The 17567-nt window shown below is 31.7% G+C and overlaps 1 protein-coding gene across 4 annotated transcripts in view; it reads left to right on the top strand.

The window, feature by feature from the left end:
- Cdh10 (cadherin 10) overlaps positions 1-17567 on the top strand; it is a 202128-nt gene that overhangs the window by 54175 nt on the left and 130386 nt on the right. For 3 of the 4 annotated variants that reach the window (XM_004870573.4, XM_087189267.1, XM_004870572.4), the window contains exon 2: positions 4313-4668. In XM_004870573.4, the coding sequence (XP_004870630.1) occupies positions 4438-4668 (231 nt within the window). In that variant the 5' untranslated portion in view covers positions 4313-4437. Of the gene's footprint in view, positions 1-2375; positions 2398-4312; positions 4669-17567 lie in introns of those variants that run through there. The other variant, XM_087189266.1, reaches the window with a different exon arrangement.

Raw genomic sequence — 17567 nt, 5'->3', positions numbered from 1 at the left:
ACACAGTAGGTAATGTGTAATGAACTCTTGGAAAATATGATCAAGCATATGGAGTCATTTTATTTGAGCCCTTAGTGTAATGCTTTGATTCAATTATCTCACATACTGTTAAATGCTAGGTGCATAAAATGGCATCAGCTGAATAAAAAGGAAGTATTTAGTATGCACTGACTCATTTTAATTGTATAAACACCCCTGAAATACGTTCCTTTATTTCTCAATGCTGAAATTTCATTAGACTGTATTTGTTGTATGAAATTTTAAAAGGAATAAATTGTTCGCTCATGTAGACTTGGATTTGGCCTCAACAATTTTAGCATTTTCTATTACTGTAATACACGGTGAATTTAAAATAAATCTCATACATTAAGATCCTAATTAACATAATGAATTGACTGATGAATGACTAATTATTTTTATTAGCCAAGGATGGATTGTAGCTGAAGTGATCAGCTGTGATGTGTGAAGACTTAATTAGTAAATCAGATTGTGATCTGCATTTCTTGGCCTCTCATGTAATACATTGCATAAGTTCTAAGGAAGTAATGCTTATGATAAGCATTTCAGAGGAATAATAAAACCTTGTGATTATAAAAGTACAATAGTCAATGAGACAAATGCTTTAAAATATTTTTATTTTTTAAAATATTCTGATTTTCTGACTGCAGTCACTATATATTTTATTTTCCCATCGCTGTAATAGGTTACATATTGGGCTTTGAAATCCTAAACAGAAAAAAAGTCATGAACACATTTTGAGTATGATTTAAGGTTTGAGCGAGTCCACAGCTTTGCTGTTAAAAACATGTGGTCCCATGGCCTTCGGATTAACTCTGGAGAAGGTTGGAAATACAGTCATGCACTCTCCCTGAGACCTGCTAAATGAGAAAATTAACAGTTAAGAAGGAACCCAAGAATTCTTAATTTACTTTGAAATTTGAGAATCATTTATTACAAGGAAATGTGGGGATGCAGAATGCTAGAGTGGTTTATTAGTTCTTAACTTTCATGTGATTTGATGTTAAATTATATTTGAGATTAAAATAAGGAAATAGGGTTTAGAATGAATTTCTTAAAAAGTCTGTTAACTGAAAATTACATTGCAGAATTTTATTAACTTCATTAACATTTAGTATTTTACTTTGGTCTCCACATATTTGACTCAGTTATAACACTATATAATTTTGAAAAGTGCAACATTTCCCTTGTATATTTTCATATTCTAAAATTAAGCTATTAATTTTTATCATAAGTAGTCCAATTTATTAAAAATATTATTTTTTTAAAAATATCAGTTACTTAATTCAAGGATTATTTACTAGCATGCTATTTGCTGCTGAGGGAAATTCAATAAGATATAATCTCCTGAACAATAGTGAAACATGTTAGTGGGAAAGTAATTTATAAACATAAGAAGTAGCTTATTAGGTTTGCAGTTTAAGACTGGAACTACAGTAATGTAAAGCAAAAGTTTTTAAAAATTATCATTCCAGATATTGCAATGAAATAGGAAATTCAGATGTTATCGTCACATTAGTAGTCATGTTCAGAATTTTTAATTGATTTAATTCATAGTGAAATGGGTTTTGGAAAATTAATTAGCTAGCACCCTGTAGGATATAGTTTAAATAAGAAAGATTGAGGTTAAGAAAACCTGTCAGTTGAATTTGTAAGTTCTTTTTCATGAAGTAATGATAATTTATAATAGTGACGTGGCACACTGAAAAGAGAACAAAAGGCTTCAAGATCTGAAGAAACAGCAAACAAATAACAAAATGTATCAAGTAACCATTTCATAATTCTGAATTAAACATAAATGTCGAAGATGTGCTATAACTTTAGTCAGCACTGATAATAAATAAGCAAAGTTTTGAAATGTCTACATATAGGCTCCTACCTATGTAGGCTATATCCAGGGAAAATTACTTTGGGCAATGTAACTTTCTATTTTTATGTAATGTTTTTGTTTGAAACATTTTTGTGCAATAGTCTCTATGCAAAATAGAATTTAAATATATTTTAATTGTTTCAAATTATGCATTGTGTTAAAATTCTTTAATAATTTTGTAATTGAACAATTGAAAATAGAATAGAGAAAAAATTTTCTCATTCATAATGTGGAGAGTCAATTATTTATTGACAGGTTTTTGAGATACAATTCCACTTATTCCTTCCCCAAATACTTGTGCTTTGTCTTTTAAATTACTAGAAAGTTTATACTTGTTTCAGAAGTGATCACTGATAGGGAATGTACTTGCAAGTGATTTAAAAGTAAATTTTAATACTTTTTTTTAAAGACAGCAAAAACTCTTAATTAGACAAACTCTTCTTTTAGGAACAACATAAATTTCTAGAAAATACCATGTAGCATATCCTGATGTATAAAAATGACAAAACGTAAGTTTGGTAAATGTTTATACTTCTTAAAATCTAATCATTTTGTGTTTCTGTAATGTCAGTGCTTTGGAATTTAGAACAATTTTGTGCATCAGATAATTGCTAAACTTCAAGTAGAGCATTTAATGATATATTTTAATAGTGTTTACATCTATCAGGTTGTATGAATTCATATGTTATGTAGAGCTCCACTGTCATTTAACATACTCAAGGGAAATAATGTTTCATTATTAATCATATTTCTAAAGCTCATTTACATTAACCTTTCAATCTTTTTAATAATAAAAGAAAAATGTAAATAGATTGCTAACCAATAATTGTGGATGAAAGCATGAATATAAACACCAGAACACTTGGAACGATTATATAAGACAAATGCAATTCATCTTTTTAGTTTCCAAACCACTTTTTGTGACAAATGTGAAATAAAGTCCACTCATTTTAGCAAAAGGTAAAAATCCATACAAAATTTTAAAATAAAAATAATCCAATGATAAGATAAATGAGAATAAAAGCAATTATAACGTAAAATCATGCTTTTCTATACATAAGTACTTGAGTGTGTAGACACAGAACAGGTAATTGTAATTTTTGATATTAACTAATAATTCATACAATTCATTGATTCTTTTAAACAGGTTATTGAGTATCTAATATTTGCAAAATTCTGTTCTAGGTTCAGTGAATACAACAGTAGAAAAGATCCTAAATTCTCTTCATTCAAGAGACTGTAGTAGAGTGACAGAATATATACATGATAAGTGAATGAAATACATGCACTGTATGAAATGTACTTCAGCAAGACCTGAAGTATGTAGGGGATCCATGTGGCTATCTACAAGAAAAGCATTTCAGATACAGGACAAAAGTAGAAAGGTCCTACTTGAGAAAAGAAGCACGTGAATTGTGCTGCTGGGTGAAGCAAGAACCTTGTGGGTGGAGAAGAATCAGTCGGCAGATGAGGTGGAGAAATAAAGTGAAACAGTTCAGAGAAGCTACAGGTAGTGCAGTGCAGTATTTTGGAGTAGACTTTGGTTTTCAGTCAAACTGAGATCAGAAGCCAGAAGAGTGTTCTGTACAGTGAAGTGACTTACCTAATTTATATTTTAATGGAATCGTGTTCGAGATTTTGTTGAGAAAATACTGGGAGGAAGACGGGTAGAGAACAGTGAATAGATGATTGCCACCGTGAGACTAGGGTTTCATAGATTTCTAGAGCAGGGCAGTGGCAGTGCGTTGGTTAGAAGTGCACAGTACAGCTGGGACGTGATTCAATCTTCCTGCACACTGACCTTCATTATGTTACAGATTGATTCACTGTAGTAGTGGACTCTTTTGTGCATAGGAAACCCCCAGTGTCCCACAGACTACCTGAAAAAGAGAGGAGAGGCTGTCAAGTGAAGCATTCCTGATTTTTATGTGTTTCATTCTGTTTCTGACTTTACTTTGACCTATGATTAAGAAGAAACTGTGGAACTATTGAAAGTGAAAAAGAAATAAAATTTAGTGTCATGGTGTTTTATAAGTAATACGTGGTTCCTGTCATTTATTTGCATCAGGATTTTGTTTTCAAAGTTTTAATTTATGTTAAATGACACTGGAAATTATATGCAAACTAAAATCCATCTTTCCACTATACAAGACTTATAATTCTTGAAAACTGTTAAAGTATAAAAAGAAAAATGAAAGTGTAGTCAGATTCCTTCTTTAGAATTTGTTTGAAATTATTTGCAATTGTATTTTATAAATTGTAAATATTTTATGAAACAAGAAATGTTTTGTCAAATCAATCGTATTGAAAGCAGAAAAAATATTTCGGTTGCTATTATTAGTAAATCCTTGAAAAGTTAAATTTAAATTGATAGGTAAGAATCATAATGTCAACTGACTTTGTTTGTTTGTTTGTTGTTTGAAGCTTGTGAAAAGATGTACAAAACACTGATGAAATGTTGGAAACCAGCTGAAACACAGTAAAATCCAGTCTGGTAAAACAGGACTACTTTCTCTTCATCCACGTCGGGATTTGCTACGAAGTAAACTATGACAATATATCAATTTTTGAGACTATTTCTACTCTGGGTATGGCTGCCACATTTATGTTCTCCAGAGATAATGTTCAGAAGGACTCCTGAGCTTCAGCGAAGGATTTTAGGTACACGTGGACCAAGGAATGATGGCAAAATTCTGCATCGTCAAAAACGTGGCTGGATGTGGAATCAATTTTTCTTACTGGAGGAGTACACAGGATCTGATTATCAGTATGTGGGCAAGGTAAGTCTATCAAAGGCAAATATTTGCATTCTTATTTTATGTGTTTATTAAGGAAAGTTGCAAGTCTTTAGGATCATGATTCATACGAATTTGATTCTCCAAAAACCTCTAAGGGATTTTTATTTATGTAGTATAATTCTAGTCTGAAAAACTATGGTATGAATACAGCATATTAAATGCAGGATCTCATTTGTTAAATTAGTTCTGCCCAATAACTCATGTATCAAAGAGATATTAAAATTGCAGCTTTTGAATTTATACTTAGAAAGCAATGAGAAAGTTATATCTTACCACATTACATAGCTACATGTATATGTATGTGTACATTTATTTTAAGTTCAGTGAGGAAGAAAAGACATATACAAAATATTTTCAATATTTTACAGTACTAGATACCAAATGTTATCAAAAATAACCCGTAAGGAAAAATCTTGGTTATTTACAATAAAACATATTGCAGATATTTGAATTCCTTATTTTTCTTAAATCACAACATGGCTGCCTTTGTATAAAGTAAAATAAGTCAGTAAAAGTTATTTACTTACTGTGACATGGGGTGGAAAGGAAAGAGTGTCATTTATTAAAATTGTGCTCAGCTTTTGTCTTCTAAGAAAATCCATTTTTGCGAGAATATATTTTCATTGATTTTATTGGTTTGTTTGCTTTTTGGGACAGCTTCTCTATGTAGTTCAGGCTGGCCTTGAATTCACTAAGTAGCCTAGGCTGGCCTTGAACTCAAGGTGCTCTTCCTGTCTCACCCTCCAAGGGCTGGGATTACAGGCATGCACCACCATGCCCAGCTATTTGCACAGATTTTAAAACCCAATAGGTTTTTATCATATTCCAATTATGATTGTCTCTTTAAAATAACTGGTAATATGGAAATGAAGACATTAAAGTGAAATATATGGGGAAAAAGTTCAAGGTAAAGAAACAACCACCTAAGCAAATCTTAGCAAATAGTAACAAGTGGCTGTTTTATCACAATTTTCACTGACTAAATGACTCAGAACACAGTATAAAGGTTAATTTTATGAATTTTGCAGTAGGAAACTTTTCGGTTATGAAAATAACCATAAAAATATAATAACAGAAACCTTGACCATAGAAACTTGAAACAGTTTTGTTAGTTCTTCCTGGACATAGCAGTTGTTTGACTTATTTCCATCTGTTTCTCTTCATTGAGTCCTAAATGAGAATTTAATAAACCTGGTAAAGTGAGTTCTCACTGCATTATATATGCCACATTATAGCACACCTATTGCAGAATATCGGTACTGTAAATTAAGAAATGTACTTCATATTTCTTTCTATATCTCTTAGAGCAGAGCTTAATAACTAATTAGCAGATTGAATTAACTAGTCATACTGAATTCTCCCAGACACCAGGTGCAACTTGTCTCTTTGACAGAGAAAACTAGTCTGCAATTTTAAATCAACATGGATAACTAGGACTCCAAATACTTAATTTATAAATACATCTTGATGTACAGCTCAAAGTTTATTCTTTCTGTGGTCCTTTATAAAAGCAAAACGTAAAACTCTTTAATGAGCATAGACACAGGGAGAGAACTTATGGAATACATTCACTAGTTCCTTTCTATACAGTACATGCTGAGCTACTACATAGCAGTTCTCAGCTAGAAATAGATTCTCTGAATCTACTTATAAGGACACAAAAATCTATTTTTTAGCATTTGTCTCAAGTTGAATTTATAGTTTCTGTGGTTTATTCAAGTTAATAGACTAGGAAATAAATATTTTAAGATTTTTGTCAATAATATAATACAATATTGTGCTAAATACTTATTTACATTCACTAATTACACAATTTAAATTCATACTTTCATTTAAAATACTAATTTTAATGAATATATTTGAATTTAAGATATATTTTAGTCCTAAAGTCTAAAAAAACCTAAAATCCCTTATGTATATTCTCAAATGCCGTTTTATCAAATTAACTATATGGTTATCTTTTTCTTTCAGAAATTTCCCTTTCAGCTTTTATTTTTTTTAATACAGGCATTAATCTGAGTCTTTCAGTTTCTGAATTGGTTTAGAGGGAGGCCCAGAATGTGTTTTAATGATGACGTATGGTAAGATAGAGACAGACATCAATCGTACTGGAGAATGTTCAGGAACTCTGGGCAGGCAATGGAGCTGTGAATGACACACATAGTAGGGTCAAGGAAAGAGTATGGAGGGGGAGAAAAACATGCCAATAATTAGCATCTAAGACCTAGACAGGGTGAGTGTGTGTAATTTCTCAGATTAAACCTATTGTTGGCTATGAAGTTAAAATTGAGGGCAATTTGGAGAAGTATGTAATTGACAACAAGACACATAAGATGAAGCCTTTCATTTGCCACTACTTCTCTTTCAAAGGTTAACTGCTTCCTCTTGACCTTCATTTTCTAAGCAACAAATAAAAATTCATGACTATTCCAGTAAATACACATGTATTCACATTTACAAATACTATTACATATGAATGTAAAGTGTACTGTATTTTCAAACTCTTTTAGAAAAGAAATGAAAGAATAAAAGGATGGAAGGAGAAAAAGAGAGAGAGATTGTGGCTAAACTGTTACTGCCATGACTCCGTTAAAATGTCAGTCAGTCTTTGCTCAGTTCTCAAAGACTAAAAAGAAATTTCCTTGAAATCGTTCAATTGTTTAGCATTCTTGAAAGAACTGATACCATGTGCAACTATTTCTTAAATTCCTATTTTAAAAATTCTATTTCTCTGCAAAAATAGCTAACTTTAAAAGATGAGTGCAGAAATCATAGTTTTGCATTTTAGTAAATTAAGAATACAATTGTACTTACAATTTTTGTTCTGATAATTCCCCCAGATCCCATTTTATCATCAACAACATCATCCTGCACACCCTATCAATAATTTTTCCTTGTATAATGAATAATCCAAGATGAGTGCTCATCCCCCATCTTGAATAGCTAAGGGAACACTGGCTCCTACCATGCTTTGGCAATTTGCAATGGCAGCTCTTGTTTGTACACGCATCTTGCTAATAATTTTATTTTTAAATATTTCTCTTTACAGTTTCTTAATTTAAACCTCCCTCCCATGCTTGCAGGTGACAGAATGGGTCATATATTTTGCCTCCCTACGTCCTGCACTTTCAGTACTTTCTCATTTGCCTTCACCTTGGGAATGAGTGTGATGAACTCAGAATTTTCTCCATTAGTGTTATGAGTGTGATTTTATCAGCAGGGGACATCCACATATCTTCGGAGATAATTTTGGTTTTTGAATCTTGGTGTGTGTGTCTTATTGGTATTGGATAGGGCTACTGCTAAGCAATCTACAATGTTCAAGACAGACATTCATCGAATTTTTCCATTGTTGAGGTCAATAGTTTTAAGACTGAGAAGACATTTTCTAGAGTTTTTCCTTTTTTTCTTAAAAATTCAATCTTAATTTTCCTTCTTTATGAGTTCTAGCTCCTGAACTACTGTCAATTATGATCTCATTTCTTTCCTTCAGAGTTACCATTGATACTTACTTTTTTCAGTTTGGACTTCTATCAAGAGCTCCCTCTCATTTTAATGCACATAGTTGTTTTCATCCTTGCAATTATCCTTCTCTGTAGAATTGTGGGCTATGACCACTATGAATGAAGTAATTATTATTTCAAGGCATTTCTAGAGGACTGCTTCAGAACTATGTTGCTACTAAGTACACAGTGGATAATATATAATTTCTCTGCTCAAATACTGCCTGCTTTAGCACAGGAAACAAACAACAAATAAAGGTAATAGGGAGTTATGAAGCTTTTTTTTTTTTTCTGAGATACAGCAAAAAATTCAAAAATCAACAATGGAAAAAATAGGTCCAAAATATCCCCATGTTCCATTCTTCAAGACTTGAAAAAAAGTGTAAATAAAATAATTTTGTAAATAAGGAGGGAAAGTGGGGTCAAGAAGAGAGAGGATGGGAAAAAAGAAACATCAAGGTATATCATGCACAGGTACAAATTCCCTGTGATGAATGTTATCATCATGTATATTTGAAATGCATCAATAGATGAAAAAATAAATAAAAGGGTATCTTCACTGAAGCAAGAAAAAACAAACCAATCTTCTCCTCCCAAAACAAAAATTTTGAAATTTGTGTTACATGAATCAGTGTTATTAATGTTAGAGTTTCCCAGGCAAAGAACCTGCTTGTAACTATTATCTGTGTACTTTTTCTGGAAAGATTCTTTGATTGACTATGTCTCATAAAGAATTGATCACCTTGAGTATATAGAGGAAAGATCTCACAGAATTTTTTCAAAGTGAACTATGGAAACTTCCTCAAATTTCATCATTCATAAAGCCAGAACTACTAACTGTGCCCAATACATGGGACTATGCCACTTTTAACCTCAAATGTTTGAGCAAATAAAGTTAACTGACCAGAGATCTGAAGACTGAGTGGAACTAAGATAGAGTTTTACCTCTGGATTTTTCCTAGAGTGAAGCAGATCTAAAATGGCCAATTGAAAAACAAACAAACCAAAAACCCCTATATTTTAGGAAAATTCAGAGAGTAGAAAATATTCTCTTGGACATTTTAATTACTGAAATGTAACTAATTTTGAGTCTAAAATTTTCCAGGCTTTAAAATCATGCAAATACAACACACACACAAAAAAGCCTACCTTCAAAATATTAAGGTGCTCATTCAATACAGAATGTATTTGAAGGACAGTAGTTGGGGTATCGGGGCTTTTGGGATATAATCATTTCCTATTTGAATCCTGTAAATTGCACCCACAAAATATATGTAGCATAGATGTAGCAGTTAATTTACTGGAAGGAAATAACTAAGAATTATATAGTAGATCTTGACAGATTTATTTAGATTAACTTGTTATAAATATTAAATGATTACAAATATCTTCCTGATGAGTCAATGTTTAGATGAAAAAAAATCTCATTTACCTAAAATAAAAAGATAACACAAAAAGAGTACCTTAGTTAGAGTCTTCATTGACTTTTTATAGTAACAATGAAGTAAATGTTAATAAAGGGATTTTAAAATGGAGGGATATCCTGCAGTACCCTGATAATGTTTTTCAGGCAAGCTACATGTTTTTAAATTTAAAAATATATACAATGTGTATAACTCTAAATGCAATGAAAATTTAGCTAGTACTTATATAGGGAAAATATAGCTACATTCTTAAATCTTACTATAGCAACTTTTAAGCGTAGTATTCAGGAAAGCCTTGAGTTAGATTTCAGATATGCATAATGGAATATGGCAATCCCCATAATACGTTTGAAGATTACAGAGTTTATGAAAAAGAAAGTACATCTAAGGTCTGAGATCACTTAGAGAATCCATGCTAGTTCACGTTAATATTTATGTGATCAGATATCACTGGTTTAACCATTTTACATTCTAACATTATAGTATGGTATTCCTATATAGAAGTTTTATCATGTCTTAGTGAAGTTTTAGAAAATTGCTTTTGAATATCAGTCTTATGTACAGTTTTATTATTCATTTTCATGTGTAAAATAATGAGAGATAGATATCCTATCAGCATTTTTAATCAAAGTATCAAATCTCAAAAGTTGACTAACAAAGCAAAGATCATGTGACATAAGATTTTAGGGATATGGTGAACTTTAACAATGTTTTAAATCAATTACACCTAGAACATAAGCATAGACTGTTCCATCTAACATCAACACACTACCCATTCTTTCCAAGGACACGTGAAATATTCTCCAAGATAGCTCCTATGCTGCACCAGAAATAAAGTTGTAACATATTCATTGTGGTTGTAATTATGTGCAGCATCTTTGGTGAATATAATGGAGTAAAGCTGAAAATCAATAGTGTTAGGAAATTTGAAAAGTCATAAATATGTAGAAATTATTCAATATGCTCCTGAACAACATATGGTGCAAAAATAAATGGGAAATTTAAAAATCATGACATAAATGAAAGTAGAAACAATATACTAAAACTTACAGGATACAACAGATGGAATTCAAAGAAAGAACTTTATAGCAATTAATGTGTATATCAAGAGGAAAGAAAGAGTTCTAACAAAGGCTATAAAATTATAACTCAATGCCTGGAATTTAGCTCAGTGGTGCCACGCCTGCCTTGCAAGCTCAGGGTTCAGAGTTTGATTCCTGGTACCAAAATATATATACCTCAATGAATGAAAAAATACAAAGCACATTCAAAATCCATAGAAAGAAGAAAAGAGTAAAAATCAGCACAGAAATTTTAAAAAAGACTAGAACAATAAAAGATATAAATGAAACTAAAGCTTGACTCTTGCATAGATAAAACTGACAATCCTTTAGCCTAAAAAAAAAATAAGACTCAAATAAATAGAAGTAGAAACAAAATATTAAATACAAGTAACACCACAAAAATTCAAAGGGTTAAAATAAGTTGTATGAAAACATGTAACCCAACAAATTGGTTAGCCTTGAAGAAACGGACGAATTCCTAAAAATGTACAGCCTGCTAAGGCTAAGTCAAGAAGAAATAAAAAATGAGACCAGAGCAATACTCCTAAATGCATTAAAAATTTCCCATGAAATAGTCTAGAACCAAATGGCTTCTCACTAGAATTCTACTAAAGAGAGAACTATTATCAATAATTCTAGGGCCAGGGATTTAGCTCAGTGATTTCGCCACCTGCCACACAAGCACAAGGACCCGAGTTCAATCCCCAGTGCCAAAAAAAAAAAAAAAAGAAAATCTAAAATTCTTCAAAAAACTGATGTGGAGGGAATAACTCTAAATTCATTTTATGATGCCAACATTTCCTAGACATTTACAGACCATTAACTCTGATGAACATAGATGCAAAAGTTCTCAACAAAATATTAAATAAAAAACTTTCACAAATACATGAAAAATATCATTCACCTTGATCAAATGACATTTACCTTGAAATACAAAGATGATTCAACATATGTAAAACAATAATTGTTCTACACTATGTTAACATCACAAAAGATAAAAATGTATGATTGTTTCAAAGATGAAGAAGAAGAATTTGGCAAAATTCAGTATCTTTTCACAATAAAACAACCTGAAAAATAAGATATGAAAGGGAGTCTCTTGAAACACTAATGGCCACATATGAAAATCCCACCATTAACATCTACGTAAATGCTAAAAAGTGATCTTTTTTTCCCTGAAAGTTGATCTTTTTCCCAGGAACAATATATTAAGTGAGAAGACTCATAAGTTTTACTCAATTTGCTACTGGCAGTAATTCTAGACAGATAATTAGTCAAGAAAAACAAACGAAAGATATCTAACTAGGAAAAGAAGTGAAATTGTTTTTGTTTGCTGATGACATTATCTAATTGATTTAAATGCCTAAAGAGTCCACAAAAACTGTTAGAACTGACAAATTTAGTAAAACTGAGGTTTATAAAATCATCACATAAATCAGTACATTTTCTTTACTACATAAAATATATCTGAAAAAGAAATTAAGAAATCAAGTCACTTAGAATAGCATCATTAGTAAACTCTTCAGAGTAAATTTAACCATGGAGGTGAAAGGTTTATGCTCTGAAAACAACAAAACACTGACTAAAGAAATTTAGATGGCACAAATAAGTGGAAATATTTTCTGTGTTCATGGATTGCCAGACAATATTGTTAAAATGTTCACACTATCAAAAACAATCTACAGACTCAGTGCAAATACAATTTTTTTTGGAAAGTAGAAAATATAAAATTTATATGGGACTACAAAAGAACTTGAATAGCCAAAACAATCCCAAGCAAAAATAATAAAGGTGCAGTTATCACAATATTTGATTTCAAGGTATTCTACAAAATTATAGTAATCTAAGTAGCATGACATTAGGATACAAACAGACATATTGAGCAGTGAATTAGGACAGAGATCCTATAAATAAACTTACACACTTGTGGCCAATTGATTTTGACATAGGTGCTGAAAGTTTACAATGGAGAAAGGATGAAAGGTTCCCTAAGTGTTCTTGAGAAAACTAAAAATTCTTACACAGAAATAAAGAAGATGATCTATTGTTGCACAACATATTAAACAATCAATTAAAATAGATGAATGTAAATATAAAACCTAGATCTGTAAGACTACCAGAAGAAAGCCTAGAGACAAATCTCTACAATATTGGTCTGGGAAAAAATTTCTTGACAATGACTCCAAATGCACATGTAATTAAATTTCTCTGCCAAAAAATTCATATTGCAGCAAACTAAAAGTTGTATGTAAATCAGGGGAAACAATTAATAGAATGATGAGACAGTCAATATTTTGGAGGAAATTTTGAAAACCATACATCTGATAAGGAACTAATATATAACATATGTATAGAACTCAACTCAATAGTAATGGAGGAAATAAAGACCCAATCAGAATGTAGGCAAAGAACATCAATAGATGTCAGTCTTCTTACTCAAAAGAAGATGTTATGAATGGTCCATTAAAAATAAAAACCTACTCATTAGCACAGCTCATAAGAAAAATGCAAATTAAAAGGACAATAAGATATTGTCTTACAGCTGTATGACTGATTATAATTAACAAGACAAAAAATAACATGTGTTGGGTAAAGGTATGGAAAAAAATGAAATCTTGTGTGGTATTCACAAGAATATAGGTTGACATAGTTATTACCGAAAACACTATGGATCCTACTCAGAACAATGAAAATATAATTACGTGTCATCCAGAAATCCTACTGATGGGGATAGAGCCAAAAGAGTTGAAATCTGTACACTGAGGAGTTATCTTCACTCATGCTCATTACAGCATTGTTAGCAACAGCAAGATATGGAAGTGACTTAACTATCAGATGAATAGATAAAAATTTACTACTTACTAGTTAGTTTTAAAAAAAACATTAAAATGCTGTCAGTTGGACAACATAGTCAAACATGGAGAACATAATGATAAAATAAAATAAGCTATGCACAGAAAGACTATATGATCTCACTTTCATGTGGCATTTAAAATAGTTGAACTTATAAAAGTAAAGAATAGAAGACTATTTACCAGAGGATATCGGAAGAGAATGGATAAAGAAAGCAAAGATTTTGAACAAAGGGTGCAAATTTTCAGTTGGATGAGAGAAATAAACTTTATTTATATACTGCACAAAATTTTGAATGTAATAAATGATATAAAATACTTGGAGATGGGTAAATGTGACTATGGCCATGACATGACAACTTGGCTGGATTAATATCCCCCTGGGAGATTATTAACCTGCACTTCTGCAGGAGTGTTTCCAGAGATGACTGGCCCAGGGATGAGCAAACCGAATCAGGAGGACCCCCCATGCTGCCAGGGTGAAGTGAAATAGAAAGAAAAAAGAAGGCTGCTGTGACTTTTGGGAGCTCCATTCTGCCTGACCAGGGGTGTCTTTTGGGGCTGCTGACCCTTGTGAATAGCAGATTCTAGTTTCTTTAGCCCTTCAGTGCAGGCTCTTACCAGTGACTCTCCAGGGTGCTTCGGGCTTTCTCTGTGGGACTGGTGCTACATTCTTGATCCTTCATGTTCCGTGGCCTCCAGCCTCTTAGGCTGAGCAGCTACTGGATCCTCTTGCTCTTCAGACGGTCATTATGGACTTTCCTGGCTCTGATTCTGTAAATCTGCTTATTATATCCCCTTGCAGAATTATATATATGTATTTTTTTCCTATTGATTCTGTTTTTTAAAAGAATACTAATCAATACATTAGAGAAGAATGCATTTTAAAAGTTTTCCCCACTAAAATGTATGTGAGGTGATATTTTTTTAATTAGCCTGATTTAATAATTTCATATTGTAATGTACAAAACAAGACAATGTGTACGGAAGTATCATGATGCATGCTATTAACTATGGGATGCTGATTTACAAACAGTAACCAGAAGCATCCTATTCTAACATCTTCCTGGGAAAGTAATTATGCTACATTCGTCCATAAAGTTAGTTATATAACATTTTGTCAGTTATAACATTTTTATGCATATATATTACTTATTCACTTTGCAACTTTCTCAAAACCTTAACATATACTTCATACAAATTGTACTGTATTGTGCTTTGCATACTGTATAATAGGTTTTAGAAGTCCACATCTTTACTTTCGATTTCTCCCCATGATTCACTAACCAAGACGTGGTGAGTTATGTCAGAGATTAATTTTCTTAAAAAATACTGATGCAGTGGTTTTTGGACAGTTGTTTCACTAGGTTTATTCACAGAAATAGATTGAGGGGAAAGAGTTCGACAATAAAAATATGACAAAGAAATTTCTCTGTATCAATTTAAGTGCATAAAATGCATTATTTGGAAATGTTCTAATCTCAAAGAAAACCCTTAAATCTTTAAGCAATCATTTTTTGATTGCTGAATTTTGTAAAACTATAGTGATTTAAGAATGAATATTATGTGAAAATTAAGTCAATGACATTTTACAGAAACTTGACAAAGGTCTTTGTAAATGAAAAATGTATTAAATCTCACATTATTTTGCTCCTGGGGAAGTATCACATTATAACTTAGCAATAGCAGGTGTGTATGCATAATGACCATGACACATGGGAAATTATTATGATCTTATGAACGTCTAATAGAGCCCTCTCATTTTCTTTTTGAAGACAATATATAATTATATGCAGAATTAAATTTTGTCCCCATTGTACTGAGTAATAATGTTCTTTTAAGTAAAAGAAATGTAAAAAGAAATGTATATTATTGCATTTCCTCATTAGGGGTCTATACTTGGTAATGTTCATATATTCAAATTCTCAGTTGCTTCATACAGAAACATTTGTAGGAGGGAACACTCTAACAGATTTGCTAAAGTTAATTCATAAGTATTCATTCAATACAGTTAAATTTCTACATCCAATATTTTAAAACATATTAGTCTCCCTCACTATGTTAGTTTTATAAATTATATTATTATTGTTTTGCTAATATTATGATTATGTACCTAGCTTCTGGTAATTTTAATTAAAATTAAAGATAAATAAAAGTGCAAATTTTCAGATGCAAGGCCTAAAATTGAGGGGGAAATGTACAGTAATGTTGGATAAACTTTGGTTCTGTCCTTAGAACTCTAATACATAATATGCAAATGGATATTATATGAAAATTTTAGATTCTTCTTTAGCAAAATTATTTCACTGATTTAACATTTATAAATATATTTTACTGGGCTAATGATATACCTGGCAGTACAGCCCATGTCTAGCACATGTGGGGCCTCAATCTAAATCCTCAGTACAAAAATAACCTATAGTATGCATATATATATATATATATATATATATATATATTTATGTGAAACTATTCAATTTAGAACTTTAAATTCAAATATTAAATGATAGTCCAGCATTAGAATAATTTTATGCAATAGAAAATTGAGCTGTAACAATGTGGTATTTCTATCAATATTCCTAAAGAGAAATTTATATTTTGGTTGATGCTTACCTTAAACTGCATCACTGAATTTGCCAGATTTCAGTGGTATGTTTTTCAAATACCAGAGGAAACCCCTGTGATCTCTGAGGTTCCTGCAAAAGCATCATAGACTTAGCACCAAATCTAGCTTGCATGTGTGTGACTTTGCTAAGGCCAGCGCGAGCAGAAGGACAGGAATGTGATCTTGAATGTACTCAGATTCCGGTCCTAGAATACACAATCAAAAACAGAGCTAAAAGTCAAGGACATGACTTTGATTACCTTTTAGTCCTTGAGGCAGAGAATGTCTAAGAAAGAGAATGTATGTGAGGGATGGAGACAAAGGATTAGGACTCTGCTCGAAGACAAAGAAAAGCTCCAAGCATTGATAACTGCCATGTCTTATACAAAAGATGCAAGGGTAGTATGAAGAGATTCTGTATTCCCCACACCCTTTTCTCCATTGTTAACATTTTCCTTGCAGTACTGCATTTGTCAGAAGTGACGAACCAATATGTATACATTATTAAATAAATCCTCTGCATTATTTAGATCCCATTATATCTTCCCTGAACCTTTCCCTCTTACTGAATCCTAGCAGAAGCCCTGAGTGTATTTAACTCTCATGTATATTTACACTTCTTTAGGCTAAAGAAATATCACAAATGTGTTTTGTTTTGATTATCCTACATGAGATCTTTTGTAGAATATCTCTCATATTGGAGTTTTCTGAAGTTTTTTTCCTTGGTTACACAATTCCTGAGCCTTGGAGGATGAATGTAGTGAGACCACGGGTGTGAATTTCCATTCTCAATCAGATCACGGCATGGCCAGGCCTCCAAAACTGAGCAAGGGCTCAGCTGACCTTGTTAGCTTTAAGACCCAGTTGTGGTTTTCCATTTTCATGCTGCTTACCTTCCTGTGCTCTTGAGAAGCCTGTCAAATAGCAGAGCAAACAACTAAGGTGCGGGAAAGTATTTCCCAACTACTGAGAGGGTAGTTTATACAAGTATTTGAGCTTTTGAGTAAGGAGATTTTTCTCCTCTATTTATTTACACACATAATTTTTAAATTTTTGGTTATCATCTAAGGCAACTTGATTTATTTCACCACTCAAATGGACCTAGTTTTGTCATTATGGTGTCTACCCATTTATTTTGATTTTTGGATCATGTTCTTAACTTTCTGGCACTTTACCAGATCTAGACCTCTCAGCTCACTGCTGGAAGAAGGCATTTTTCAAATAGAGTTAGGAACATTTAACATTTCAGAATTTGAGTCACCATAATTCAAAATACTAAAATGCATGTGGTTCTGATTTGAAACAAAAGTTTGAAAATCTAATAAAATAAATTCTAAAACATAATGTACATTTATATGAAACTTCAATGTAATACACATCAGGAAAACTCAGTAATAAAAATTTTTGTAATGATTACTAGCAACATTTCTGAA

Source organism: Heterocephalus glaber, unplaced genomic scaffold, assembly GCF_053883595.1.
Source record: "Heterocephalus glaber isolate CG9 unplaced genomic scaffold, H.glaber_assembly_v1.0 deba00001538, whole genome shotgun sequence".
In the NCBI taxonomy this organism is placed as follows: domain Eukaryota; kingdom Metazoa; phylum Chordata; class Mammalia; order Rodentia; family Bathyergidae; genus Heterocephalus; species Heterocephalus glaber.
This window is presented reverse-complemented; position numbering and strand designations above follow the sequence as displayed.